Source organism: Ascidia mentula, chromosome 7 (genome assembly GCF_947561715.1).
Source record: "Ascidia mentula chromosome 7, kaAscMent1.1, whole genome shotgun sequence".
Classification (NCBI taxonomy): Eukaryota; Metazoa; Chordata; class Ascidiacea; order Phlebobranchia; family Ascidiidae; genus Ascidia; species Ascidia mentula.
The window spans coordinates 15,908,903-15,936,693 of record NC_138572.1 but is presented as its reverse complement, the minus strand read 5'-3'; the positions used below and the strand labels follow the sequence as shown (position 1 = coordinate 15,936,693).

General features: G+C 36.0%; 4 protein-coding genes and 1 non-coding gene across 7 annotated transcripts; 2 read left to right on the top strand and 3 right to left on the bottom strand.

Moving 5' to 3' along the window:
• The first annotated feature begins 666 nt into the window (after nucleotides 1–666).
• Nucleotides 667–4,029, top strand: LOC145908652 (nuclear envelope integral membrane protein 1-like). 3 transcript variants are annotated; one of them, XM_082995972.1, is made up of 10 exons: nucleotides 667–775; nucleotides 839–936; nucleotides 1,111–1,227; nucleotides 1,424–1,565; nucleotides 1,617–1,783; nucleotides 2,028–2,160; nucleotides 2,221–2,348; nucleotides 2,499–2,608; nucleotides 2,939–3,115; nucleotides 3,624–4,029. In XM_082995972.1, exons 1-10 carry the CDS (start codon nucleotides 697–699, stop codon nucleotides 3,793–3,795), a joined length of 1,323 nt encoding a protein of 440 aa, XP_082852098.1. In that variant the 5' UTR covers nucleotides 667–696; the 3' UTR covers nucleotides 3,796–4,029. The 3 variants fall into 3 exon arrangements, with proteins under 3 accessions (XP_082852098.1, XP_082852097.1, XP_082852096.1); XM_082995971.1 differs by having other exon boundaries at nucleotides 1,424–1,783; nucleotides 2,939–3,097; XM_082995970.1 differs by having other exon boundaries at nucleotides 1,424–1,783.
• A 336-nt stretch (nucleotides 4,030–4,365) lies between these two features.
• LOC145908096 (FHF complex subunit HOOK interacting protein 2A-like) lies at nucleotides 4,366–12,211 on the bottom strand. The gene is made up of 14 exons (XM_082995279.1): nucleotides 11,972–12,211; nucleotides 11,536–11,649; nucleotides 10,947–11,083; nucleotides 10,598–10,748; nucleotides 10,113–10,339; nucleotides 9,545–9,737; nucleotides 9,161–9,364; nucleotides 8,520–8,697; nucleotides 7,901–8,026; nucleotides 7,403–7,517; nucleotides 7,096–7,235; nucleotides 6,706–6,893; nucleotides 5,665–5,794; nucleotides 4,366–5,179 (listed from the first exon to the last, which is right to left on the bottom strand). The coding sequence occupies exons 1-14, from the start codon at nucleotides 12,116–12,118 to the stop codon at nucleotides 5,010–5,012; spliced, it is 2,220 nt and encodes a 739-aa protein (XP_082851405.1). The 5' UTR covers nucleotides 12,119–12,211; the 3' UTR covers nucleotides 4,366–5,009.
• Nucleotides 12,212–13,005: 794 nt separating this feature from the next.
• On the top strand, nucleotides 13,006–16,848 carry LOC145908624 (uncharacterized). The gene is made up of 10 exons (XM_082995941.1): nucleotides 13,006–13,240; nucleotides 13,311–13,374; nucleotides 13,443–13,600; nucleotides 13,747–13,928; nucleotides 14,482–14,632; nucleotides 14,872–15,103; nucleotides 15,433–15,596; nucleotides 15,851–16,058; nucleotides 16,328–16,400; nucleotides 16,458–16,848. Exons 1-10 carry the CDS (start codon nucleotides 13,094–13,096, stop codon nucleotides 16,780–16,782), a joined length of 1,704 nt encoding a protein of 567 aa, XP_082852067.1. The 5' UTR covers nucleotides 13,006–13,093; the 3' UTR covers nucleotides 16,783–16,848.
• A 493-nt stretch (nucleotides 16,849–17,341) lies between these two features.
• LOC145909032 (uncharacterized) lies at nucleotides 17,342–18,982 on the bottom strand. Its single transcript, XM_082996352.1, has 2 exons — nucleotides 18,494–18,982; nucleotides 17,342–17,932 (listed from the first exon to the last, which is right to left on the bottom strand). Exons 1-2 carry the CDS (start codon nucleotides 18,980–18,982, stop codon nucleotides 17,342–17,344), a joined length of 1,080 nt encoding a protein of 359 aa, XP_082852478.1.
• A 6,228-nt stretch (nucleotides 18,983–25,210) lies between these two features.
• Trnat-ggu (transfer RNA threonine (anticodon GGU)) lies at nucleotides 25,211–25,284 on the bottom strand. The gene has a single exon. It is a non-coding gene; the product is annotated as a tRNA-Thr (tRNA).
• Nucleotides 25,285–27,791: the final 2,507 nt, after the last annotated feature.

Genomic DNA, 27,791 nt, shown 5'->3' with positions numbered 1-27,791 from the left:
TACAATAAGCGCAGCTGTTCTTTTCAAAACTTAACTTGAATCACGTTTCTTCAATGCAATTAACCAAGTATCGCAGAAGAAAAATTTCAGTAACTGAATCTACCAACTGACATGTTTGCTTCTTATATATTTTCATCACAAGACCAATTTCCCGGGTGATACCCAAGCTCGCGAGCAAGTAGTGTGAGCTGTACCAACCCCACCTCTTCTCAGAATGTTGCAATCAATTCGACAGTATGAGCGATACTGGAGTATTGACAGGGGGTGCACCAGCCTCAGCATAGTTGGTCTTGCGCAAGTATGATGCAAACCAAATTAAACGCAAAAAAACGAACATACTTTATTTTAGAAATGAATAATGATTTTTTTGTCAGATTTCGTTACGCTGGACCCGAGGTAATTGATTTAACCAACGAAGTTTTGGACCTGTCGCCACAAGACATATTATGCTATTACTGAGATATGCATTATGTGTGAATTGAGGAGAAACTTGTCAAAAATTTTCATCAATTGATGTTTTGCTTCTTTGTGCATGATTTTGTGCATATTTCATGTTAATTATTGTTGTGTTATATTTATTTTGCATCGTCGCTTCTGTCATGCATGACAAGTTTCCTGGCATTTGATTGGTTGAAACGTTGTTGTGACAAAAACTCACATGTTTTAAGTTTTTTTGCTGCAACTCTTTGCCTCAAAATGTTAAAGGTTGATATTAACGAAGTATTGCTAATTTGGATCGCATTTGTACCTTTATTGAGTTTCTGTTTGGCAGAAGGTAAGAATAATTTACTTTTTGCTTGTGGAAGTTGTGTTGAAAATTTATATTTTTCCTCTGCAGAAAAATATGAAGATTTTGTTGCTTTGAAATCATTTGATGAAAGAAATTTCAACACGAGTAAACGATTTGTTCTGCCGGCAATAGGAAACATCGGCTATGTATGCAGTTTTTATGGTTTGAATGTTTGCCAGTGTGTTAATTAGGTTGCCCTTGTGAATGTTAGTTCGCACGCACCAATGCCCAAATTATTGGCTTTTTTATTAGAAAAATGTAGCTTATATGGCTGTTTTTGTACTACTTTATTTTCTTTGTTATTTATGTGCTATTTTTAGATGTTGGGTTGCAATCTTATCCAAGTGAGCTCTTTAGATGGGGATTTCAATCTCAACATTAAAACTCAGCGTACTGAGGATTTTGTGGAAACTGACAACTGGTATAAAATAGCTTTTGTAAGTAACATAATATTATTGAAAAGAGCAACATTTTTGTGACATAGTTAATTTTTCTTTGGAAAAAAAACACTCTGTTAACTTTTACATTTGTTGTTATCCTAAGATATATTTTTCTATATCTTCATCCTAATAAAGTTGAGATAACCACCTCTGTCATTAACATAATTTTTTTTAATTGAGCATGTTGATTTAGGTTGTTTTCCAGAGGATTTTCTCGCCCAAAAGTCGTGAAAAAGTTATAAAAACTCACTGCACATCTCCATTCAAAGACACTGTGATCGTTGTGGAACCTTCACACATTGAACAAGTCATGACAATTCAAACCTACATTAAAAGTAAGATTCACAAACAAAATCTGCAACTTTTTTTTAAAAAATCCGTCATAGGATTCGACATTGCTTGTTGTTCATGCCTTACTTTGGGTTTGATTTTATTTTATCTTTCCGGACGATTGTCAAAGTCTGTCATGTTTTATTATTCAACCGGGGTTGGAGTTGGAGTTTTGGCTTCGATGCTTGTGCTGGTTTTTATTTTGAGCCGACTTCTTCCAAAGGCAAGTTTCTTGCATTATTTATTTCAGAATATTGTGTGCTTAATTATTCTTTACATCAATGCTCAAAATTAAAGAAGAAATGTATGTTGTGGATTAAATAGTTGTGCACAAAAATATTTTGAGCAGTTAAAAGTGTTTTAAACATTCTCATTTCAAAGTAGTTTTGATGAACAAATGTTGTTTAATATTGGTTACTTTTGAATAGCAATTTAACTTGTCAAAAACATTTCTTTGTATATTGCAGAAACAAGCTACTTACACTGTGTTACTTGGTGGCTGGTCAATATGTGCTTGGATTATTTCACACATTTGGAAAAATTTGACGGAAATTTTGTTGCAGCATTATTATGTAGTTGCTGCCTATCTCTTTCTTGCTGGTTGGTTTCACATTTTCTCATCCAAGGTTAAATTACTTTAATACATTTCCTGCTTGTTAGGTTTTGGAAGTTTTGCTGTTTGTTATCGTCTTGGACCGGCGCAGGATCCGAGGACTCACAACATTATTCAGTGGACGATTCAAATTATTTCAGTAATTTTAATTTATAACGGAACGCAACTGCCAAAAGTAAGAAGTTATTTGTATTTTTTTGAATTAAACGTTTTCCGCAAAAAAAAATACTAGTGGATAAACAATATACACACTAAATTAAAGTAGTCCTATTTAGCAAACAAAGAAACAAAACTGTTTGATATTAAAATAATAAAGTTTTTATAGGTTTCGCTTGCAATAATATTTGGCGTTTCCACTCAAAAACTCTTGGAAAATCTCAGTACAGTTGGTAAAGTGCATGAGATCACCAGAACGTTAAAACAAAATCCAATATTGTAAGTGGGCAAGTTGAAATATTGTGGTCGGTTACGTCCAATGTGGCTTAAGTTCAATTAAATTGATAAAAAACACCATAAAAACCTTATTTCTGTGATAAATTTCAGTTAAATTTGAATTAGCAGGTTTAGTGAATGTATTCGGTAATTGAAAAACTTCGTAAAACAAACGACTTAGGATTTATTACTAAATTGTTGAAAGTATCTGCTACTATGTCTTTGTTGGCCATAAAGCTACCAGGAGATTTTAATAACATAAACTTTCATCCATCTTATTTATGCCTAATCATGGATTGAACATGGAAATGTAAATAAACAACATTTATGTAGGAGAATTGTTTTGGGTAAATTTGCTGATTCTAAACCTCGTCGACTCCTCACTGAGGAGGAATATTTATTGGAGGGCGAAAGAGAGACGAAAAGAGCGCTTGAAGAACTTCGGGGGTTTTGTAACAGCCCCCATTGTTCTCCATGGAAAACTCTCTCGAGGTTGGAGTCACCTGGCAGGTTATAAATTAATTCAACATCTTACACCACTAGGTGGTGATCAAAATGTGTTATTGTGAGTTTTTTTTTGTATCCAAGAAAACCTGATTAATTGGTTACTTGCCTGGGATAACCTCAGTGCCATAAAAAAACTAAAAATGGTCAAGGTTTACACCTAGATTTTTTCTGTGATCTAAAATCAAACGTGTTGGAGGTTTGGCAAGAATAGCACTTCTATAACTCAATGCTTTGACTGTAATTGAATTGTTTGAAACAAAATGTTTCATGTTGAGGTCAAGTAGTTGATTAAGAAATCTATTTCGCCTTTACAGGCAACAATTCCGCAAATATATATAAAAAAAATCTTAACAATTTCTACCTTAATGAGTTAACGTAACTGGTTTTAGGACGATGCCTGGTTAAAGACTAGATTTTGCCACAATTAACTGAACCAGTCTTACAGCGACCGCATCCACACATCAGTGAAAAAATTTAATTCCTGGTTGCACAGAAAATTTGATTTGTTCAGATTTGCCCAGTTTGTGGAGGGGGATCCCCATGTGCAAGACCAGGAAGTGAGCATGTATGAAGAGGATATGCAACAGATGACTGACAGCGAGAATGAATCTGATCCCCATGGAAATTCACTGCCTACCATGAGTTTAATGAAAGAAGAATACATGAGCGAAGATAGTGATTAAAAATAAAATTTGTGGATCTCCAAAATAATTTCCTGTTAATAAGGATTTCAAAAAATTGACACCATGACGATAAATACTATTTTTTATACAAAAAAGCTTCTCTATATTTTGACGCATAAACCTCAGTGCTGGTAACTCAGCATTTTGCTGTGACCCAATTCTTTTTGGAGTAACTGAAATGATATTAAACTAGGTGTTTTACTTGTTTCGTTTCAAACTGTGATTTTCTTTTTCCCTGATTCATTTGTCTGTGACATAAGTTTTTCAAAAGCAGATTTTCATTTCTTTCCAACAGCGAAAAGCTAAAATAAAAGCATACTTTGTTATTTGAATAATTTCAGTTGGCAGAGCTGATGACAGCACTTACCACAAAATAATTTGCAGTTAAATTGACCAGGAATTTTTTTATTGGCTAATACGCCTCTTGCATTAAAATTCAACACAGTTTTTAGATGATTCTGTCATAGTAACCTATTATGATGTCATAATATACCCGCCCTGGAAAAATGAAAACTAGGCACCTATATATCTTTCAATATACTTTCAGTTAGGAAGTTTATAAAACTTTCCATTACTGAGATGGTGTTCCATCGAGGTAAAATAATCTGACAGGAAACACGTAGCCAAATGAGTTGGGAAACTGATACTAAATTGAGGTTTTTACAGTCATGGTGTTTTTATTCGGCATCTTGAAATGACATAGAAATTCTACTTGGCTTGCAACGTCATTGTTAAAACCTGACATGGAATTGAAATCATGAACGTTTAATTGCATTAAGTTAACTTAGGAAGAATAGTTCCCCAATGTTGAAACTGTACAAAAGACGGGCGATGGTAAAATCCACATCAATAATATTCACCAAAACTAAGGACACATCAATTCCATACGACTAGTTAGAAGAGAAATTGCCATTTGATGAAAAGTTGTTCACTTTCACCAACTAAATCCTAACACAATTTTAGTTCTGGCTTCCTGTTGCAAAACACAAAAACTTTTCACAGGCAGTACAAAGGGAAGTAGCAGTTTTGCTTGGGAAGTTATAAATTGAAACTCAAGCTGTTTTCAATCAATTGCACGATTGCCTGATTCAGTCAAGCCTTATAGCTCGCATATCATCGGTATTCAAAAAGCAAAGTTCAAAAAAGGTAAAACGAGTACGCGACCACTACTCGCTGTGTCTTAAAAACAATAAAATGTGTTTTTTGGCTCTTCATCATAAACCGTGTATGGCTGAAGCATGATGCTTCACAAAAGCTATGGCGGCCAGTTCTTTACAGAATTCCTCCAAGACAATTGCACCCTCCAGGAAAGTTCGGTGGTCGTCACTGTTGCTATTAGCAACGGCGCCAGGACCTGCATTCAGTGAGTTCTTCATCTTCGAATCTAAAAATATGGGATTATTGACTTAAACTGTTGCTCATAGTATGAGCTGCAGACAGGTGGACATTGTATTGACCAACTTTCTGTATGTAGCTCATATAATTCATGTTATTTGCTCCATGTTGATTAAAACAATAATATTATCATGATAACACTATAAATAGTTGGTCGGGAAAGCAAAATATCAGTATATAAAAAGTATTTTCAAATCAAAGGCGAATAATAATTTATATACAACTGTTTTTAGCAACACACAAGATCACCAACAATCCGTTTTATTAAAGTGAGGAAAATATGCCCGCAAGTCCAACCATTTCGAGCAAACTGCTTGTAAAAAAGCACACATTTTATTTATACATTGTATATGTGTAAAGCAGCAATCCAAGGCAAAAATGAACTTTTGGATCAAAATGTTTTTTCAGCTTAAAGAAACTGACCTCACAGCGAATTTAAAACCTCTTGTGCGACAAACTTTTCAATTTATTTACTTGTTTTATGCGCGGGAGAATCTTCTTCGTTGAATCCACCACCGGCAGCGAGTTTCCGTCGAGCCAACAATAATCTGTTCTTAAAGTTGGTCACATGACCCATTCTGTGAGTGATTTGCTCCACGACACCCTGTAAAAAGTAAAAAATTTTGAACAAGAAAAAATACAACTTGTCGAGTCAAGTGAATAATACAGAGTTTTAGCTGCGTTTTTGGTTATTTTTTTGAAGACTTTGCATGATTATAAAAAAGCTGGCAAAAATAAAGTTTTTGTGTTGTCAGTCGGTCAAAAATAGTGCACTTGCAATTATACAAGTTATGCATGTGAGACTGAAACTGAGTAGAGTGCAGAAAGTGAAACAAACTAAATGTTAATTTTTCCCCATTAGTTTGTTGGAATACATTGCGCCAATGCATATTTACAGACAACATTAGTATCACAAAAAAAAAGCAGAGAAATATGTTTATTAAACAACAACTGAAAACATCTTATGTATGGCAAAGAACTTAGTAATTTAACACTAAAAAAAAAGTAAAATTTAAAGGAGGAATAAAAGAAATTACAACACTTAAAATTTAAAAATTACAACGCAACTAAAAAGATTTCATGCGAAACAAACAAATTATAACATTAACTTTTTTGTTAAATTTATAAATCGACATAAAATTTGTGTATATCAATGCAAGTATAACAGAACATAAAACACCTACAATTCAAAAGAAAACCTTTATGTTTAGGTGAGTGGTTTTTAACCTTTCTCTTATTTCCCACTTTCAGTTTAAATGGAATCGTTATTTCCCACTTGCATTGAAATTTTAAAACTTTTACCGCATCGTGTGATAAAATGCATGCAATTGTACAGAACATAACATTTTTTCTGCAAATACTTTTGTGTATTTCAGTGCCGACTAGTTACCCACCTACAACCTTATCATTTCCCTGGGGTTAAGAACCACTGCTCTAAAGAACGAAAAACCCTTTAAAAACTTAATTTTCTACAACCATGTAAATATTTAAGTGTAAGTCGTATGTGTTACTTACCTGTATGACAGAATAAGTTGAGCGAGCTTTCGGTCTGAGGGGAGTTAGTGGATTGGCAAAAAGTTCTTGTATCATCGGATGGGGAATGAGACACAATCGCGATGCTAGTGATGTCACAATCAGGTTAACCGCGTAAGGTTGGGAAAGAACCCTCGACAATTTGTTAAACAGCATCGTGAGAAATGGACCTGTTGAAAGTAACACTTTGATTGAACCTTTTTAATAGTTATGTTACATTTTAGATTTTTGCAAACACTCAAGCTGCCAGAACACACAAACTAACGTTTTGATCAAATTTTCATTTACACTTTAAAATAATAATGTGTTCTGATAAAACAGGTTCCCTAATTGTGTTAAGACTTGTGTTCATGTGAACAAATAGATCTTCACCTTCTTCATATGTGACCACTGGATGGCAGCGGTCAGCTGGAGGCAATTTATTGTCTTGTATTTTCGGCCAATCAAATTCACGACATGTTGCACTAATATCTTTGTACGTCCGATGAGCCTCACGTAAGTATCCGTCATACCTTAAAACATTTCAAAATTTTTTTTTAAGTTTTGTAATTAATGAAAAAAAACATTTTAAAGAATTTTTTAAATCCGTTCGGGTGACGATTGCTAAATTAAAAAGTCCAGAATAACAAAATTTTTAGCATTCCAAGATTTTACAAATATTAGTTTTCAAGAATCTTACCCGGATTCGTCGTCATTCACTTGGGTTGATTTTGCTGTGTCGGGTAAAACTGACAAAAATCTGTTGACTGAACGCTGAATAACCATTTTCGCATTGGGGACTTCACCCACTCCATCTATGTGAAAACATGATTTTTTTATTTAATCAAAAATAAATTTACTATGTGAAATCTATTTTAAATTGTATTAATATATTTCTAAATCAAGTGGAATATTTTGCTGCCTGAAACCAATTTGATCTCCCAGTACTGTTGATTACGCAAGATATTGCAAGCAACATTTCTATGTGAGGTTAAAACAATGATCACAAATACAACAATAAGTTGCGAGAACTGATGAATTTTATGAATGAACATTATATGAACTGTCTATTTGTTGTTTTGAAAAACTTTGTATAGAAAAAAATGCAACTTATTAAAAAATCCTATTTACAAATGTTGGTTTTTACCCGGGTGTTTGTTGCACAGTTTATCCAACAGTACGGGGATGTAGAACTTACCAAGATCGCTGTTGGAAGAAGCTCGTTGCATGTTGGATCCAGGTGGAGGGGAATGAGAGTCCGGCGAATCGAGTCCAGGTTCTAATTCCCACTCTAATTCCTCCGTTGATTGAATAACAACGTTCCCTGTCATGGTTTATTATAATTATTGGTGTTGTGCATGTTGTTTGTGTTCATGGCGAAATGAAGTGCAAAACAACACAACATATTGGTTATTTAATTAAGCATTTTGTCAGAATACTTCATGAAATTTTAGTAAACACTTACATTTATTAAAACTTGCAGATAAAATATGTATTATAGACAATTAAAGACAAATCACATGATGTTTACCAGAAAGATAAGTGCAAAGCACATTATTCATGATAGAACTCAGCCCAAACACCAAAAATTGTATTTTTAATTGTTTGAGAGCTGCAGACAGGGTGTACACACACTGTTTCAACCTGTAAGGTCTCATCAGTGCAGCTGTTGACTGTGGCACTGCAATAGGTTTTACACTAGAAGGCACACAAATTTTCATCTGCAGCTCTCAATGAATATTATGACTCTTTTTGCATTTATATGGTGTTATTGCGTTAACACAAAATCTTAGAATCTACAAATATGATTTACCCACCTGGGTTTTTTGCATGATATCCACGATCTTTCAAGTAATCAAGAATGAGTGAATCAATTGCAATTGAGTCAGGTTTAAACAACATTACTTCAAACAAGTGCAAAGTTACAATTGATATTTCATCGACGAAGTGATCGCAGCGATCTAAAATTCTCGCCAAAAGCAGAGGACTTGAGTTCTGCCACGAAACAGGGTCATTTTAACATGAGAAATGCTTTTTGTGAATTTGTCTCATGTGAAAGCCAAGATGTTGACCATGGAGATACAGGTTTCCATAAATTTGTTCATAAATTAAGATTATTATGAAAGTTTTTAATTTTTTAGCCATGACTTATTGTTGCACTTTGTTTTTAAATAAAGATAATTAGTTTATAAAAATCAAATCTTAAAGATCCTAAAACGTACAATCAGTTGCTTAAAACATGGCAACAAAATGTTAAAATTTAAACTTTTGTTACAAATTAATAATCAAACAGGAAAGTTCTATTAAATGATGAAATCAAAATGGTAAAGTTTATTTTTTTGTTGCAAACTAACAATTAAATAGAATCAAAATCAAAAAAAAAATTTAAATTTTATGTCATAAACTAATAATCAAATGGTAAAATTCTATTAAAAGATGGAATTAAAATTCAAAAGACCTCATTATGTTGGGTGGAATTTCCGCTTACAACAAAATTCATCATTTTTCTCAGCAAAGCTTTGGACCGCACCATGGAAAAAAGTTTTGCCAGTACAGCTGTTGTTGTTAATGAAGCTCGTTCATCTGCTTGAATTAAAGGAGCCAGCAAGGTTTTCCCAAAAAAGTTTTCTGCGATGGACTGAGCAATATATTCTCCACAGTCCTGTAACGCAAGTGCTGAACTTAGTATATAAACACCAGTGTTCTCAATCTCAATGGTGGTCGGGTGACATAAAGCATATAAGTTCTTGGCCTTTGTTACCCATTTTTTCTCTTTAGGCATATACCCTTACATTAAACCTCTCCGTTTTAGAAACCCAGAAACGTACAAATTCTAAGTCACCTTAAATGCTTCCATCACCAACTGGTCACAGTAGTCGAACCATGAAAGAAATGAAACCAGGGCTCGCTTGCCAGAAAAGTTTCGGACATCGTTGTTTGAGTAACTGTGGGAGTCGAGACCCCATTTAACGGTGACACAGTCGATGTCGGTTGGATCCAGGGACGTTGGAAGCGATGTAAAAAGATTCGTCAATCTATTAAATAATTTTGGGCGTTTTTTTACTTGGTATTGAATCAGATAAAAACATAAAAACTAACAAAAAATAATAAAAATGGACAAAAAAATTACACTCTGTACAGCACAGCAAGTATTGAAAGCTTTTCGCAGAAAAAAGGAATATTTGCTTAACAGAACAAGTTATATTCTGATATATATATTTCGCCCACAATTCTGAATCGTCACTATCACTTTTTGCTTCTTGATTTTAATTGAAATCACAATGGCACAACATTTATCAAAACTCAATACCTCAAAAATATAGTTACCTCTCGTTCTGTTTCGAGTAGTTTACTTGAGCAGCCAAATCACCTTTGTACGTTACACAAACAAACATATGACTCATTTTCACCTTGTATTAAGAAGAGGACACAGAGCTGTGTCTTGAACTGTCGCGCGTGCAGCTGATTCATGGGGAGTTGATACAAGTAACAATAATCCTTCACAAGCTTTTACTGCAACTCGGCCGTCTTCAGACCGAGATAGGTTAAGCAAAGAATCCACTAAATCGTAACTTTCCTGCTTTTTTGATGACGTCGCAGGCGATGTTTCAGGCTCTTTGGCATTGCTTGAGTTTATCTAACAAAATGTTTCTTTTCGATAAATTGCACAAATAATATATAGCAGACACTGAAACAAACTTTTTCTTTTTTACTTGACTTCATGTTTATATTGAACAGAACGTTTTACGTTGGTGCTATTAATACAGAAACAGAAACTAATTTATAAATTAGGAACAATATTAGTGGTATTTTTTCATTACTTTTCATATATAAACATTGTTTCATTAGTTAAAGAAAATTTGTAACACACTTAACAAATTGGAAAGCAGCAAACCTTCTTAGTTTGTTCATTTCCGAGGAAAAAGTTGATAAGATGCGGTTCTCGTTTAAGTCTTGCACAAACGGTACATAGAAATGATATTTCTTCAACCTCGGTTGGAGCAGCTTGTACCTCCCCACAAACTTGCACCAAACGTGAAACTGGTCTGGAAATATTAACAATACAAGGTCTCAGAAGTCACGACGACACATGCATCACCCAACAAAACATGTTCATGACCATCAAGTTTTCAAGGTCATATTTACATCAATCAACATATAGAATAGATACATGTTTATTGGCAATATATAAATTTAAAGACAACACAGATGATATGAAAGGAAGACATAAAGACAAAATATACCTGTGCACATTTATATGTGGCAAAAGAGGTTGTTTAATTTTCCCAAGCAGATTCTTGAAAAAAACAAGAACCTGTTGTTTCATCCCAGGTGGACAATCAGCTCTGCCCAGAGTATGCAGTGTCTCCAGGATTTTATGCTGACAAACATCACATTTATATTTAAGGGTTTGACATAGTAAGGAAATATAATAAACAAAAAAATGCTTGTGGTTTTACAGATGATGTTGTTTATTGAAAGTTTTTTGAGTTAACTGTTTTTGCCAAGTTAAATCCTAATTCAAATTAAACTTCCTTGAAAGCAGGATATGTGGTCAACTGTATGACGGCTTTCTGTGGCCACCATAAGAATTAATTCAAATTATTTTGTGGTAAAAAAGACAAAATGCCATGAAGAAAATCAACTCAAATAATCTTATTATGAACTATAAATTACAACACAAACAAAAAAGAATAATGTAAAAATATATCTTAATACTTAGGTGTAGAACACAATTAAATATTATATGAACACCGACAACATCATAAGTACAAAAAGGTTTTTCTCCAGAAGTGCCCTTTAATAAAACTTTAATTGTAAATTATTCGACACCTGTAGAAGATATTCCATACAAGGTCCTGTGTCACCAGGATCTCTTTCATTTTCTTCTTGGGTTAAAATATGCAACATTTGTTTCAGATGTGATGGGATGTTGCTATCCGTTACCTACAGGAAGACAAATATAATGTTATTTACTTTGAATGGAATATTTCTCGATGTTTAAAATTGATATCCACAAATGTAAATGATAAAAATAAGTAATGATTGTTCAGAAAACTGCTAATGGAAAAAACATGTCCAAACATAATACAGCTTTACAGCAATATTAAGCAGTTTTAAAGTGTTTTTCCCAATTTAGCTTGACATGTTTTGTGACCTAGTAATTAAAATGCAGGATTAAAACATTTCTTCATGCTGTAGTTCTTTGTACATTGGCAACAATTTAGAACTGAACATTTCTGCTTAAAACAGCATTTGTGTAACTCACAGGCGTTTTGTCGTCAGTATTTTCTATGTAGAAATTGGTGACGGATTTCCAGTGGTAAACAAAATCTTCGTGCAGTGGGGCATCAGGTGCAAGTGCCTCCACAGCCTGCTGTAGAATTGTCGTGAATTTGTTGAACATCTTGCTCATGTACTGAGTACTGGCCCAGGACTTGCTAGAAATGTTAGCGTTATCCTTTTATCATAATCATATTCACAACATTACAATCTTACAATAAAGCTGTCAGCTACAAATAGGAACATTAAATTGTAATAGAGTAATTATGACCATAACTATATAACTGTTATAACATAGATCTAATATACAGATTGCGGAGTAACGCGGTTTTAATGAAACGATAACAATATTGTTCTGCTTCCAAATTGGGAGGTGTAGCATATATAAGCGATAGGCCCACCTAAAATATATTTTTCCACAATACAAGGTATCAATCAGTCTATATTTAACACACAACATCAACATTATTTTTGATAAACGCAGCGCAGCTTTACAGTAAATAATCCAACAATAGTTTATGGCAAAGAAAAAATAACTGAAACTTGGAAAAGAACTTGAAGCTAAATTAACTGATTGCTTAAAAAACCACGTCCAGCTGCGAACAACTTCACGAGTACAAACGTCAACATTAGCCCTCACAATACGTCACAAAAGTAATTTTCAGTTTTAATTGAGGTCACGCAATAGAAACACAACAATAAAACTTAACTTACAAAAGAGAAAAAAAACTGTAGAGGAAACTAATTGTGATTTTTGATATAATAAATTTAAATCTGTCGAAAAATTTCTCGCTTTTGGAAGGAAATTTGTTCTTTGCAAAACGTGTAAGTATTTTGTTTACTTTTGTAAATATTCTGTTAATATTAGTGTTATTTATAATTCCTTAAGTGATTTTTTACAATTATTTTTAAATTAAAAAAAAAAAATTTACTTTAAATTTAAATAAACTATGTTTATCCAAGCATGTCTAAGGAAATGTTTGTTTTCGTCACGGTCGTTTCTCTTTAAAGTCGCGGGTATTTTTAAAGATTCGCAATAAGTCAGGAGTCGGTTATTTCGTAATAAAAAAAACGGATAACCTCACATAATTTGTTGTTTGATTGCGCCATGTCAAAAGGCGTTGAGATATTTTGGTCTTGTGGTGAAGAAAACGAAGAACTAGTTTCATTTGTTCCTGGAGTTTCGGAGCGTCTCACACGGAACAAAAATATGCCCTCGTCGGATGTTAAAAATTCCAAGAAAGGCCCTAAACCGGTAACTGAAATTGCGAATTGGTATTCTCTATTTTATATATTGTGATCACTATAAGTTAATTTTTGTGCAGGCATCCCCACAGAAAAAGTTCATGACTTCAAAATCTGCTGATCAAAAACTTAAAGATTCAAAAAGTGATTACAAATTGTTTATGTACGTGGTTGGACTTTATCATAAAATCTAAAATTGTAACATTTTGAAGGAATTTCCACCAAAGGCCACCGGGCCTCTTTAAAAGACCTTTGTGCTGAAGACAAAGAAAGGGTCGCAAACTTAATTCGAGAACTTTCCAAAACCAGTGAGGAAAAAGAAGCAACACAACAGCAATTAGGAGAAGCAAAGAAGATATTTTCACATCAGGTAAAAAATTTTCAGCAGAATTTGTTCACAAAACAAAAAATTAATTAGGAAATTAGCAAAAATTATGCCAGTGGGCTTAGTCAGTAAAAAATGGTTTTATAAAAAAAATGTGCTGAGTGAAATTAAGAAATAAATTTGAATTTCAGCTAAAACAAATTAAAGCTGAGAAAATCAGAATTGAAAAGGAGCAAAAAATGATGGTGGCCCAATACCAAGATTGTCAGAAACTTCTTGCTTTCTATCAGAGCAAACTCAGTGAACAACAGAAGGAAGTCAGTAATGATATTAATAAATTGCTTACAAAAGCAGAAAAAGCTGTAACACCAACGTAAGTTGTTTGTTTTCTAATTGCATTCTTACAGTTATTTTGAATTGTTTTCTTAAGGTCATTTCAACATAACTATTTCCTTGTAATAGACCAAAATAGAGAACTTCTTGTTGCGGTTGATTAAAATGATGATTTGTCTGTTTTTGTGGGATTAATTATGTCAGGATGATGACCCTATTTGACAAAGGACAACATTTTTTGGTTGTGCTTAAAATGTTTATCACATTGTGCAATGATATTAATCCATATTTGATCAAAAAAAGGAAGTTTAGATTATATGTATTTTTCAAGGCACTGCTTTAGATCAAAGAAATAACGGTTCATATTAAAAGCATATCCTTTTAAATGATTGCACAAATTTTATATACCGCTATTATCAGTGGTTTTGTAATCATTTCTGTTGACTTCACTCCCCTGTCAGGCCCTATGGTTGCAATGATTTTTACCCTATGTTATTGACCACAGACACTCAGAATGCTTTTTTAGTGAAATATATTTGTCTTGTGCGAAAGTTGACAGAGTTTTTTTAAACGTTTTCAATCAAATCTTTCAGAAATGCAGAAGGACAACATATTAATGTGAAAAATACTTCTCCAAGTGATTCAGTCAATCATCGGGACATAACTATTCGCGAACTGGATGATGAAACTGAAAGTGTTCCCCTTCATGACAATGGTTTGGGAGAAAGTTATTGTCAAACAGTGGTAAGATGTCCAGTATTAAAAATAATTCATTTCTTGACATTTGCAGGCTGCGTAACAGCTATAATATTTATTAAGTGAGTTCCATTTTCTCAATGTTTTGTGTGAAAAGATCGTCATATAATCACCACTGATAAAATGTCAGAGGTCAAAACAGTAGCCGAGTATGTAGCTCACTTAATATATTTTATAAACATGAATTGTTTTGAAAGCTCTTGTTGAAGGTTACTTATTGTTCTTAGGATCCTTCTAACAACTCCAGATCACCGAGCTCCAAAAACTATCAGCAAAAATACAAAGTTGCTGCCGTTCAAACCATGGATCAAGTGAAACCAACCAACATATTGAATGAGGGCGCTCGTATTTCAAGAGCTTATCAGAATAGAAATGATGATTTTGCTCGTGAATTTTTGAAAAATATGAGACATGATGATCAGTCGTCGGTAACAACAGATACGGATGAGCAAGCACGAGGTATAAAGTAATAAAATCAAACATTTTACAATTTTAACTTAACACTTGTTTATTTAACTTAACACTAGAGATAATACAGAATTACTCTTACAGTTGATCAAGATTCGGTTTATCCAGAAATTTGCCTAATTAGAACAAAATTAACACAATAATTTTATCGTCAAACATTTTTTTATCAAAAATAGAGAACAAATGTAAATTAGTAAAAGTTACAAAAAATGCATTGAATATGATTGTGGGTGTGTTTGACTAATTTTTATTAAAACATGAAAATCTTCATAACCTTGTGGTTATTTCTGTTTTGAGCAACAACATTCATATTATCATAGAATTGGCGTTTGATTTTGGAAATCGTTTACGCTCGATGAGTCCAACCGGTCGCCGTGATGAACTTCTCAGACAAAAGGAAGAGCTGGAGGAAGAGCAATTCCACCTTCAGAAACTTCTGGCTGAACAAGAAGAACAATTACGAAGAAGACATAGGGAGCTAAAGGCAGGATATTTCAATCTGTCACAAAAAATGTTGTATATTTTAATGATCAAATTATAGGATTTAAATACAGTGGTGGAATTTTGCTGCCTGTGCAACATCTTAAAAAGTTCCACAAAATTTCTTGACGATGCAATAACAGTTATGTGGTTCTTGTTACAAAACTGTATTTTTTGTATTCGAATCCTACCTCTTTAAATGATTTTTAACTGTTATATGTGTGTTTTATTCATATAAACACTTGGTTTTATCCACAGGACCGCCATGCACATTACATGGACAGAATGAAACATTTCCGCTACAAAGGAAAATTTCCTTCCGTCGATGGGGAGTTCCCAAGCTCACGTGATCTCTCGTATGACCTCAATATCGGACATGATTACGACACGGAGCCGATACGCGGCCAGGGATTGGCTAATTCCATGCGTCACATGACCAAGCCTCGACCAACCGGAGAGTCGATTGGTTTGTATAAAACTAATAGGTTTAAAAAGTAGCAGTTGCAACATAGTCAAATATCGTTCATATACGAAAAGGTAGTGTAAGCGTGAATAACTTGTATAACTTTGTGTAGTTCGCCAAAACGTTATTGAGGTACATTTAGTCTGTTAGGTTTGCCACATTCACGAAAACATGTATTTCCAAAGTAAACATATGTTGGCATCCATATAAGACCAATATATTTCGTTTGTTAAATTGGTAGAAGATATTCCTTGTTATTGAAATACTCGCAGGTTTGTTTGGAGAAACCGACGGAGATGAGACGTCGAGTTATTTCCACGACAGAAAATCCGAACCTTCAACCAGGTGTAGATTGTTGTTGGAACGACAAGTCATGAAATTGTAAACCACCATATTTTCCAGATACACTTCGATGAGCAAGTCCAACCCCAACACAACCTACAAATCTTCCCTTTCTCTCACCAACCGCCCACGTCACGCATTCACCACGTCACTATCTGATGACGTAATTGACGTAGTTGCCTCCTCGCCTCGTCGTCCACACAACAGTACCATGAACAATTTAAGCGACCTCAGTCAGTTAGTCGATGACACTGAGGCTATTACGTCACTCTCGCGTGACGTCACGACCGCGATGCGCGTATCAGGGACGAGTGACGTCATGCACAGGTCAACGTTTGATCCGGAGGACTCGGAATTGCTTGAAGATATTTTCTTTATTAAGTAGAATTTTTTAATCCCGTCTATAGTTTTGCTCCAAATATTTAAAAATAATTCGTGAGTTTGCTTTTTGAACCCAAGCCAAATATAATTTGTTGCAACAACTTTGTATTTTCTTCTGATTTAATATTTTAATGCAGTTTTTGAAGTTTTCCTGTTTAGGTTTACAAAAATTTTCACGTAAATCAAAAGTAAATTACAAAATTTTAAATCTATGAAACTTTGTAAACAAATGAGTAATTTGTGTTTCCCACTTTTCTGTGCCGCAAGTTAAGTTGAAAGTAAGCGGAATGTTCCGGTAAGAATCCAACGGCAGCTGCTGTTTTAGTTAAATGTGAAAAATTCAGTCAACTTCTTAGTTTAAAGTCCAAGCACCTAAAGGATACAAAACAACCACGAATCAAGTAAGAATGAGTACTAAGGTCCATAAAGCATTTGTATTGTTAACCAAAAGCATTGTAAAAAAGAACATATTTGATATCAATGCTGAGAATCAAAACAAAAAGAAAAGCTTCAATGTTTCAGATATTTTAACCCGAAGCTTCACAAATTTGTTCTTGTCCGAGTTATTTTGATTGTCTCGATTTCCTGAGCGACTTTCTGTGAGTTTGTTCTTTGGCTTCCAACCAACTTTCCAACGATTCTTTGATCAAATTCATCACATTCCATCCACTCTTTACCGAACATTCCACGAAGAGACATTTCCACGTTTTCCGAACCAATTGCGCCACCTCGTGATTCACGGGATCAACTTGATTGTTCGCACGGAGGCGACAGAGATCCATGGATGCACATTTCCCACACGAGGAAGGAAGCAAATCGCATTTATTGGCAACGATCATGATTATTGGAGGATTTTTTCTCTTATGAGTCGACGCAAACTCATCTTGATCTTCCACCATTGGAACCACGGAATGCAGAAAAATTGATGGAATGACGCCGACGAGACCCGATTGGACACTTACTCTCCGCACGTCACTGTCACGTGATCCCAGACGGTCAAAACATTCGCGAATCCTACGCGAGATCGACCCCGACCCCGTGCGTTGACTTCGTTCGCTCGAACTTGCCCACCTGAGGGAGCTATTGCGCGTGGAAGATTTGAGGACTCGACTCAGCGCAGATCGTCTGTTGTTTGAGGAGTTCGGACAGATCGACTAAAAACAGGTATATTTTTGTTAATGTTGGTAACTTTGGATGTATGAATTTTTCCTTGTTTTCAAAGTTAAATATGTTATTGTTCATAAGTGCTATAAGTTTGTTAATTGTGAAGTTTATATGATTTTAATTTTGATATTGCTTTCTAAAAACAGTCTCACTCCGTTCAGTTGACTGATTGTAAAATTTATCGTCTTAATATGATCAAATTACAAGTACGTATTCTAAGTAGAAAATTAATGAAGGTTTTCTTGCGAACTGGGGTTTTGTGACATTGGTAAACGAAAAATGCGTCAAATTGTGTCGCGCAAATATGTCTTGACATGTTTTGGATGGTGTAACCCTGGCGCTTTTTTGAGGTCTCGGTAGCCGATGATACGAAAAGGAATGTGCATTGTCGTATAATACTCATCGTTTCGTAACAAAACTACTGAATATGCGTTGCAAATGACTTAAAATATTGGCATTTTACAAGTTCTTGTGCGTTGGTTTGTTAAAAGCTATTATCAGACTAACAAAATATAACCTTAACATTCTACGTCAGGTCAGCACTAACATACCGACAAAATCCCTTCTTTCATCGTTTTCGCGTAACGGAAGGTTTCTCGCTTTGTGACGTCATAAAGGATGATAAACACGTCAGCGGATCTGATCCCCACTGCACCCTCCTCGTCCCACTCCTGCAGGGAGTTCTGAGGGAAGCGGGGAAAAGAAGGAGCATCGAGGAATCGAATATCCACCATTTCCGACTGCGGTAAAGAATCCTTAGTTTTCCCTCTTGCCATGTAAACTGTACATAGGGTAGATGGGCATTTACGTTTGTGCCAATAATCGGTCGGTAAATTTGGGAAGTGTTTAGGGTTCGTGCGACTCAAACACGCGCCCACGGAATTCGTCACCCTGTTACGGGCTACGATTTCTTGAACGTTGGCATTTCGCCAATCGTCTAACGATAATTCATCGAATTCATTGGTTTTGAACCGACGAAGAAATGAGGTTTTTCCAGTCCCAGTGTCGCCTAAAATTGCGATTTTGACCGACGGAAGCATTTTTCTTTACTTGTGAAAATTTAATCAAAATCAAAACAAAACTCAATCTGCAATTAAAATATTGAGTGGTTAGTCTGTGTTACTTATATTTACCTAAAGCATGTTCGGGTGTAATAATTTTTTGTTTTCTCCAGAGCCAAAACTCCAAAAAAGTCTAACTATGGAAATAATGCTTCGTAAGACATTGTACAAAGCCACGTTGTTGTCATATATAACCTATAAAAACCGTATCTAAAAATTTAGCTACGCAAAACAGCACAAAAGCACAGACTTAACAGTCTCACTTTAGAACCAGAATTAATAAATAAGCAAGCTGCTTTCTGATGCCAAAATATTGGATTTGTATCAGAACTCTGTCATCCGATTTTGAGGATTTCACTATTTTTTTGATCAGGATAGTTGACATTTTTTTTAAGGTGGTCGATTTGAAATCGTTCTGACCACAACCAATCATCTGTATTTTATTAACAAATAAGCACGCTTGTAGGCGAAAACTCAGTCCAAAATAAGCAGGTTTCCTAAAATAACCACATTTGGATTTTGTAAGACGCTACTTAGGGGAAATTAAACACAAGTTTTAGAAATAAGTAAAATCAAATTAGTATCTGGTAAGACTGTCTATATCACATTTCATGCGCGGTACAATTATTTTATTGCAAAAAAATGCCTTTCTTGGCGTCGAATGCAAAGTCAAGCGTTTTTTTGTGTTATTTCTATTTTATGCAACTTTCATGAAACAATAGCGAAAGATTAAATTTATGCCATGAAAAAAGTTCGCACAACTTAAAGTCTCATCTTATACCCAAATATCCTATGGCACCTATGCTGAGGAATGCGTCTGTCCTTCTAAGTGCTTCCCTTACAATAAAACTCCTTCAAGTAATAAAGAGTATTAGCAGCACGCGCTCATGATACTCAGTGTGACAATTAGGCGTTAGAAAATAATTGCCTTTTTTGCATGCCTGTGTACACCTGGTACATTGAGGCCGCCACATTCGACAAGCTTTCTTTATATTCCTAAATCGATACCCGTTCTGAGGGTGGGGGGCAATTTAAAATAGGCTGTGACGTTGACAAACCGCCTTAACATACTTACAAGTGTAGTGAAGCCTTTTAGTCGCACGTTTAAGTTCGCCAACGAAGTCGTGATCAGTTTCTTTATCACTGCATGACGTTGTGCTTACAAGATGACGTAAATAAGTGACGTCACGAATTTCGGTTTTGACTCGAAGCAAGAGATTCTTTCAAAATAACAAAACTGCTTCTTGCAATTTTTACTTCGGAATAAGAAAAGGGAATTAACGCACAGGAGGCCCCAAAGACACCCAACAGCTCAGACCTATTGCTTATACATGCAGCTCAATGGAAAAGTAACACTTTATTTGTTGTTGGACAAATGTAATCCTGCTGCACTAAAACCTGTATTTCACACGCTCAAATAAACACTCCGAGGCACGTGAATTTCACTCAAGACACTTTTAACGATTGCAGCTGACGCACCTGTCTTCTGTGACGTAGGATTACGTCTTGCATGTTGCCAGGCGACTCTGGATTAAGACAAAGCTTGCTTGGAATTGGAATCTATTCGCTCTGCCTTGCGAAGGCGGCAAATTCAAAGGCTTGTTTCGTCAATCAACAAAATTGCTGCTGATTGATCTTCGTGGCAGAAGACGGAAAAAACATGGGTTCTTGTTCATTTTTTTCCATCTGACAATCACGTTTACGAGAAGCACAAAAAATGTTTAGCTTGTGTGGATTTGTTATTTTAAGTTCGTCGATATTGATGAATCAGTAATGGTTTTTGTCCAACTTGCCTGCAATATCCCTTGTGCGATGCCAGTTAACCTATAGTGAATGATATACGATAGCTGAGATCTTCAAATTGAGGGCATTTGCAATGAAGCAATCCTGCCGTGTCCTGTCAAAGCATTTTTTATTATTATTTTATAATATTTTGTATCAGTTGGTAATTGAATGCCCATATATGTTTACAACAGTGATCCGATACTGGGATCTGAAGCACCTTCGAGACTCCGTACACAACAAAATAATGGGGAAAATATGAAAGACGAACAATTGCGCAGTTCTGGTTTTCCAATAAACAGCCACAGAAATAAAAGAAATCGATGTGCGACGATTCTAACACCGCCTGTCGTTCGGGAATCGATATATCGGCGTTATAGCGATAAAGGTCCAACTTAAAGGTGATGAAGTTAATTGGCCAACCCCACAAACGTTGCAGGATTACGTTGATTGGTTTTGCATTGCTTCAGCTAATAGCACAAGGGGGACTCAGCATTTTTTCATGGGTGAATAGAAGAAGGTGTAAATGCGGGGTTAAAGTTTGTTTGTCGTTGATATATATTTTGTATGCAATTTATATATTACCCATTGTCGGGCCTGCAGGCAAACCGTCTTTGTTTCTAAGCTTTCACCACACTTTTAACATGAACCTTCAAAAACCGTCGCAGAGTTTTCATGTTTAACCAGAAATAAATATAAAACAAAAACAAAATGCAGTAAATAACGGTATGTTGGATGAATTGCCGCCGACATCTGTAGAAAGTGAACGTAATCGAGTAAGGTTACGAGGCGCAGGTCCAGAAAGCAACAAGAAAACCAGAAATAAGAGAGCAAAAACGAACAAAAATAATTTTCCCTGCTGGAAATGTCGCTGTAGAAACCGTTAGTAAAAACATGAATTTATTCCTTCGAATTTAAACACTAGAGTTCGCCCTTGCACTGTAATGTTTAAAAATGCAAAAACCTTCTAGGTCAAGCGCCCAACAGGAAAAGCTGATCATGATATTTGGCCAGGATAAATCGAGTTCGTTCCTCATTGGAACTTGATTTCAATATCTTGCTTCGACTTGTCAGGAAAATGTCGCTTTGATTTAGTTTGGCTACGATGTCATTGAGTCGAATCGACTTTATGTATTGATAGATCTTCTCCACCCCATTTAATTTCCTCCACATGGATTCGCATTTAAGCTGACTGTTTCGTGCCCCAAATTATTTTCTTTTCCGCTAACAATTCACCATCCTCTAAACAACGAAGGAAATTGGAACCAAACCTAAAACCGATCTATCTTTGGAACAAAACTCACGGGTTTTAAAATCTTCAGGACGTTTGCGTTGACAATGGTTGTGGATAACGAGGGAACGAAGTCTGAAACCATTCTATATTTAATGTAAATACTCACACGTTGGTCGAATGAGTACTGAATGCTGCTCTAAAGGTACGCGGTGTGTTTAGGCTTTGCGGCAAAATCACCTCATCAACCAATCAAATTTCTGCCAGGGGCACTTGCTTACATGCCTTAGTTTTCATTCTCTGCGATTGGATCGCAAATGTTTTTGCCTTCCGTTTTGATGTTTTCTTGTGTATGCTCAGATTGTTTTTAATATGTAAATACCTCCACCTACTACCGACAGCTTCTCGATAACCGCCTACGGTTCAAAGCTGTCGCCAGTTTATTGCACAGGTTTACGGCGTAATTACACTTGCTATCGCGACCAGAAAAACAAAATTATCAATTTTAAAGGTACACGACAAGTTCGCTTTCGGTTCGTTTCAAATCCCCAACTATTCGACACTTGAAGCATAAAGTTATTGAATATTAGCACCTGCACAATTCCTGTAGTATTTTTGACATTTTCTCTATTAAGAGCACGTTAATGTTTCATAACATTAAGCCTGTTTAAATATGCGACCGTAAGCGAATCGGATTGGTCGGAAGTGAGACGAATTGGAACATCCCAATCCAATCCATGATATGCATGTGTTTACATGTGAGGTTTGGTAATTTGTATTGACGTGGTAAAATAAACAAATATCTAAAAATACGCGAAATTCTCTTAAACTGCATATTCCGTTTGCAATGGAATCGAAGAAAAATAAGAAATAAACTAAGATTAAGTGTGCTGGAATCCATTACATTTTGCAATGTGGACGGTCTACATCTCAAACTACTTCAAAACGTATGTCAAGCACTTATCTTTTAATGTTTATTATTTATCTAATGCAATGTGACAAACTTAAAAAAATGCACACCTAAAACCACCCTTCGCATTCTTCTGTGCTCCAAGTGGATTGAAAGATAAGCGAATTGACCTCCTTCGAACAGATAGAGCGCTCCGTCGCTCCTCTTGCGAAAAAAACGGGAGGAGCGATTGAGCGAAGCGGATTCAAAGTCGCTTCAACTGTCCATGTAAACGGGCTTACTGTGTCAATACAAGAATATAGGCAAAGTTATTGGTGAGTGGATTATGTATGCAGCCATTTTTTAGCTGCACACGGTTATATAAATGCCCCCAGGGCCCGATGGTTGGGGACCCTGAATAATGAGAATAACTAAAAGCATGCAGTAAATCTTAATTTGTTTTGTCAAATATTTTTGCGAATCGAATACTTTTGACATTTGACGAAACTAACATAAATTACATCCTGACCTATATGTTATAAGTCGGGTAGAATTCAAAATAAAACAATACAGCAGGCACCCATACCTTGAAGGTTATCCGGTTTAATCGCGATGAAACGCATTTAGGCAGTTGACAGATTGACGTTTTAAATGCAGGAACCAGGCCTCATCTGTGATTGATTGGCATTTGTGTAGAACTAGCGGGATATGCGTGCTGCTGGGCATCTGTTCATGTCTTGCGGTTATTGTGTTTCTAACAGATCAAGAGTAAGGTTTGATGTTAGTATGGAAGAAATTGTGTATGTTTATTCTGTGTTAAAAGCAATACTTGCCATCATGTGCGCCATAAAATTGAATGAAAGTCCCTATTCGGCAAAATATGTCTAAAACTTTAGGTCGGCACTAAAAACGAGCAATCATATCTTATTTAGTATGGATCTAACGCTGTTTCAACATCTACAAAACCGTAAATGTTCTGTCAGCAACAGCGGTAGATTTTAGACTTGTAAAATAGCCTTAAAACGATAAATTTAAACAACTTACAGTCGCTGTACGTTTGGTAGAAGCCCACAGCCTTACAATGGAGGTTGGTCGGCATACTTGACCCACATGTAATAAGCCTGTGTAACATAGGGATTTGTGTAAATATTAACGTTATAATTTAGTGCAGTAGTTCAATTCAAATATATAACAAAAAAATTACCAGGTGGTTGCTATGTTCACACCTATATTATGCAGAATTACATGTGGATCGAGTATGCTAACCTGGTTGTGTGTCCTGATAGGTCTATTAAGCCGCGCCGGTTGTGATTTTTTGAAACTTGTGTCTTTTGTGTTCGAACAGAAATGTTTATTCACAGAACAGTCGGACATATGAGATATCGGATCTCCGGTCAACTTCATAACCGACAAAGACTTAAATATCAGAATACTTTTGAATATTGCTTGGTGTCAAAAACATACGTGTAAAAGGCATAAGTGTTGCTGTGAGCCAAATATAGTTTGGTCTTCATATTAAAGACAAGAAATGATGTTTTTTTGAATTATTGCGGGTAAAACTACACTGTGTTCAACTATATCCATCGATTGTTCAAAGCATGTTAGTGACTGAGCGAATAACTTCTACCATCAGTCGGTTATGAGGCAGAATGAAGTGCGAACGGGTAACACGTATTTAACAAGTTACGATGAACTTCGCCTGCAGCCTTCGGTCCGTCGAAGTTCCAAGTCAGGAAACATGCGTGGTTTCTACAAACTATATATCGACCGACTGTTTAAATATTTATGTTCGGGGCCTTAGGTAACAGCTGGTGTGCAGACTATTTTCGGGACAGCTGAAAGAATGCTGCTTAATATTGGGCTGTTGTACCCAGAAACGCAAGACAAGCTCGTGGAAGTGGGATATAATACACAAGTAGTTTCCGACTGCTACAATGGGTATTTGCTTTTTGTTTGCATCGGGTTTTATTGCTTCCAAGGAATCATTTTTATTTGTTTGTTTCTGAATTTACCCGGATTTAGTAGAACAAATGGCTGTCACAATGATATTGTGTGAATGCTGTATGTGTTAAAACCGCAGACAGACTTGATAGAATAACAATGCTCTCAAGAGACAACGCAGAAGTAATACCACGCTTTCGCATAGCATCAAGGCAGGATCGCCCCACTGCGCAGGCCCTTTATATTTGGCGATCACAGCTCTAATATTATGATCATAAGGTTCACAGGCTTCGCAGCCAAGGCATTGCAGCCAAGCTGGATCAGCCACTTTTCCCGACAAGTCGGAGCGAGATCTGAAAAATCAAGCTCCCGGTGAGGTTTGAACTCACGACCCTGGGCTAACCAGGCCCAACGCTCTACCAACTGAGCTACAGGAGCTCAGTGGTTTCACGGGGTATATTGTGGTCAAGGTACACTGGTGCTCAAGCGCACAACTTGCCAGACGACCTTCACAACGTAGAGGATCTCTACCACCATAATCAGACAACGCAGAAGTAATACCACGCTTTCGCATAGCATCAAGGCAGGATCGCCCCACTGCGCAGGCCCTTTATATTTGGCGATCACTCCAACTTGTCGGGAAAAGTGGCTGATCCAGCTTGGCTGCAATGCCTTGGCTGCGAAGCCTGTGAACCTTATGCTCTCAAGAGATTGGTGTATGATAAAACAGAAATACGTCAACGCGTTTCATTACGGAGCATCAGCATTGCATATAAAGCAGCGATTCCCAAGTGGATTCCATAAAAAGTGAAGGATTCTAAGACATATTCCATGCAAAAACTGTTTGAGTATGCCCGTTGCGACATTCTGCTTCTAGGCAACAGGTACATGAGAATATATCCAAACTGTGATAATAATAACACCGATACAACTTAAAACACGTTTATGTTTGATGGACGTTACTTTTTTGGCGTTTCCAGTTAACTTTAAAAACCTTTCTCGTGCAGAAAGGGTTCCGCATACAGAAATGTTTGGGAAACGCTGACATACCTATTTGAAGGCCCAAACATGGTCGCGTTTTTCTTTTCTTGAGAAACTGAGGATGCCCGTGCAGGCAAAATTAATTTTTCAATATTGTTGATAATTCAGATGACTTTAATTTGAAACTTCTGATAGTTTCATAACATTTTATTATCAAAATAGAAAATTGGTGTCGCTGGTAGAGTGCAATGGAGGGCTAGATTGGAGGGCACCAGAACCAGTGTGCATGTGATTTATTTAGAAATTTTACATTGACGGCGAAAATGCAGACCAGCGTAAAAAGCAAGAACAACGATCCATGTAGAAACGTCCTGTCTGAGAACGGACTTGTCAAGGCTAGTTGTGTCTATAGAATGTTTGTTACACCACGATTGTTTACTGTGGGGTTTGTCCTTGGACAGGGTGTGTTGGTTGTTAAGAAAAATGCAGTTATAGCACGCTCTTACACACACGATAGCGTAAGATCACTGTATGTAAGGTAGCAATATTGCAAGCTTAATCACGCATTTACCAGAAGACGTGTCGAACTGTGCTGGTTTGTAAACCCGCAGCAATTTCATGGTTACCCAACGCAGTAAGTATGTAAATGGGCGAAATTCTGTTGTCTTATTGTGCGATTGTCATATTTCAACACACAGTCGATTTCATAACCAATAATCGTCTCTTATTCGTTGGAGTTACCACGTGTCGCGGGACGCCATTGTCTACCCCAGCAGGAAGTCATTGTACAAGCAAGTCACATGATCTCGTGCGTTAACAATTGCTGGGCTAATTGCAAAAGTAAACATTTGGTGGTTTAATTCACGGTACTATAAATACTTGCTACATTCTTTTTGAGGTTGCTATGTATATGCAAGGTACTTACACCAGTAAAGGTTGTTATAGTCAACAAGCACTATGTTGCAAGAAGCACGTTTCTATTTGTACCGCCTTTAACTACTTCCCTGAAACTTGATCTTTTGTAACCCCTTTTTACTTTTGTATCCACGCCGTTAAATGACGTGCCCATTGTCTCGTTACGTAAAGGCAGGGTTACCAACGACATGAAATAAAACATAGCACGCTGCGTAAATATGTCAGAACTCAGTCCATCTTGAGGATATTACTAAACAGTGCAAACAATATAGACCACATAAGTATTAATTTTATCACAAATTGTGGGTTGAGAATGATTGTAAATGCGATTGACAGGTTTAGAAATGATTTTCACAACAGCTACATTGACTATATTGTTTGTCTTGAAGATTTACAAAACCGTAGGTTTAGTTCCAAAACTATTTTTTTGTTGTACAGCAAGCTGCGCACCCAAGCATGACAAGGCATGTTGAATAAGGTTGAAGGAAGCAATTTACACTGTGACATGTAGGTGAACAGGGCTTGCTCAAGGCACACCACACGCTTTAAAATGTTGCAACAAAGCGGTAGCTGGCTACCAGTGACGCAAACACACGAACTTTCGTCCAACTTTAGGTTTGTAATGATAAAATCCTTGCGAATACACAAAAGTTATTTTATAAGGTGCTATAGTGTGGCCGGCGAATACCAACAAGCGATAAAAATATGCAAATGCTGGCTCGCATTGTCAGGAAAAAGGGTTGAAAAATAACTGACAAAACTCTTATTAACAAAAAGAAAATTGTTTATAAGCTGCAGACAGATGGCCACTGTTTCGACCTAAAAGGTCTCATCAGTGCAGCTGGTGTTCATATTATTGGCTCCACATTGCTTATCAACAAAAAGAAAAATGATGCAATCCAATTTGGCTGGGGTGTTTGGCGTTGCCACAGCTGCGTAGGCTTCCGTCATATCTGACTTGTTACGTCGACTGGTATTCAGTCGCAACTGCTGTGTCTGCGCCAGACTGTTGTTCAGCACTAACTGCATGCTAATGCAAGATAGATTGA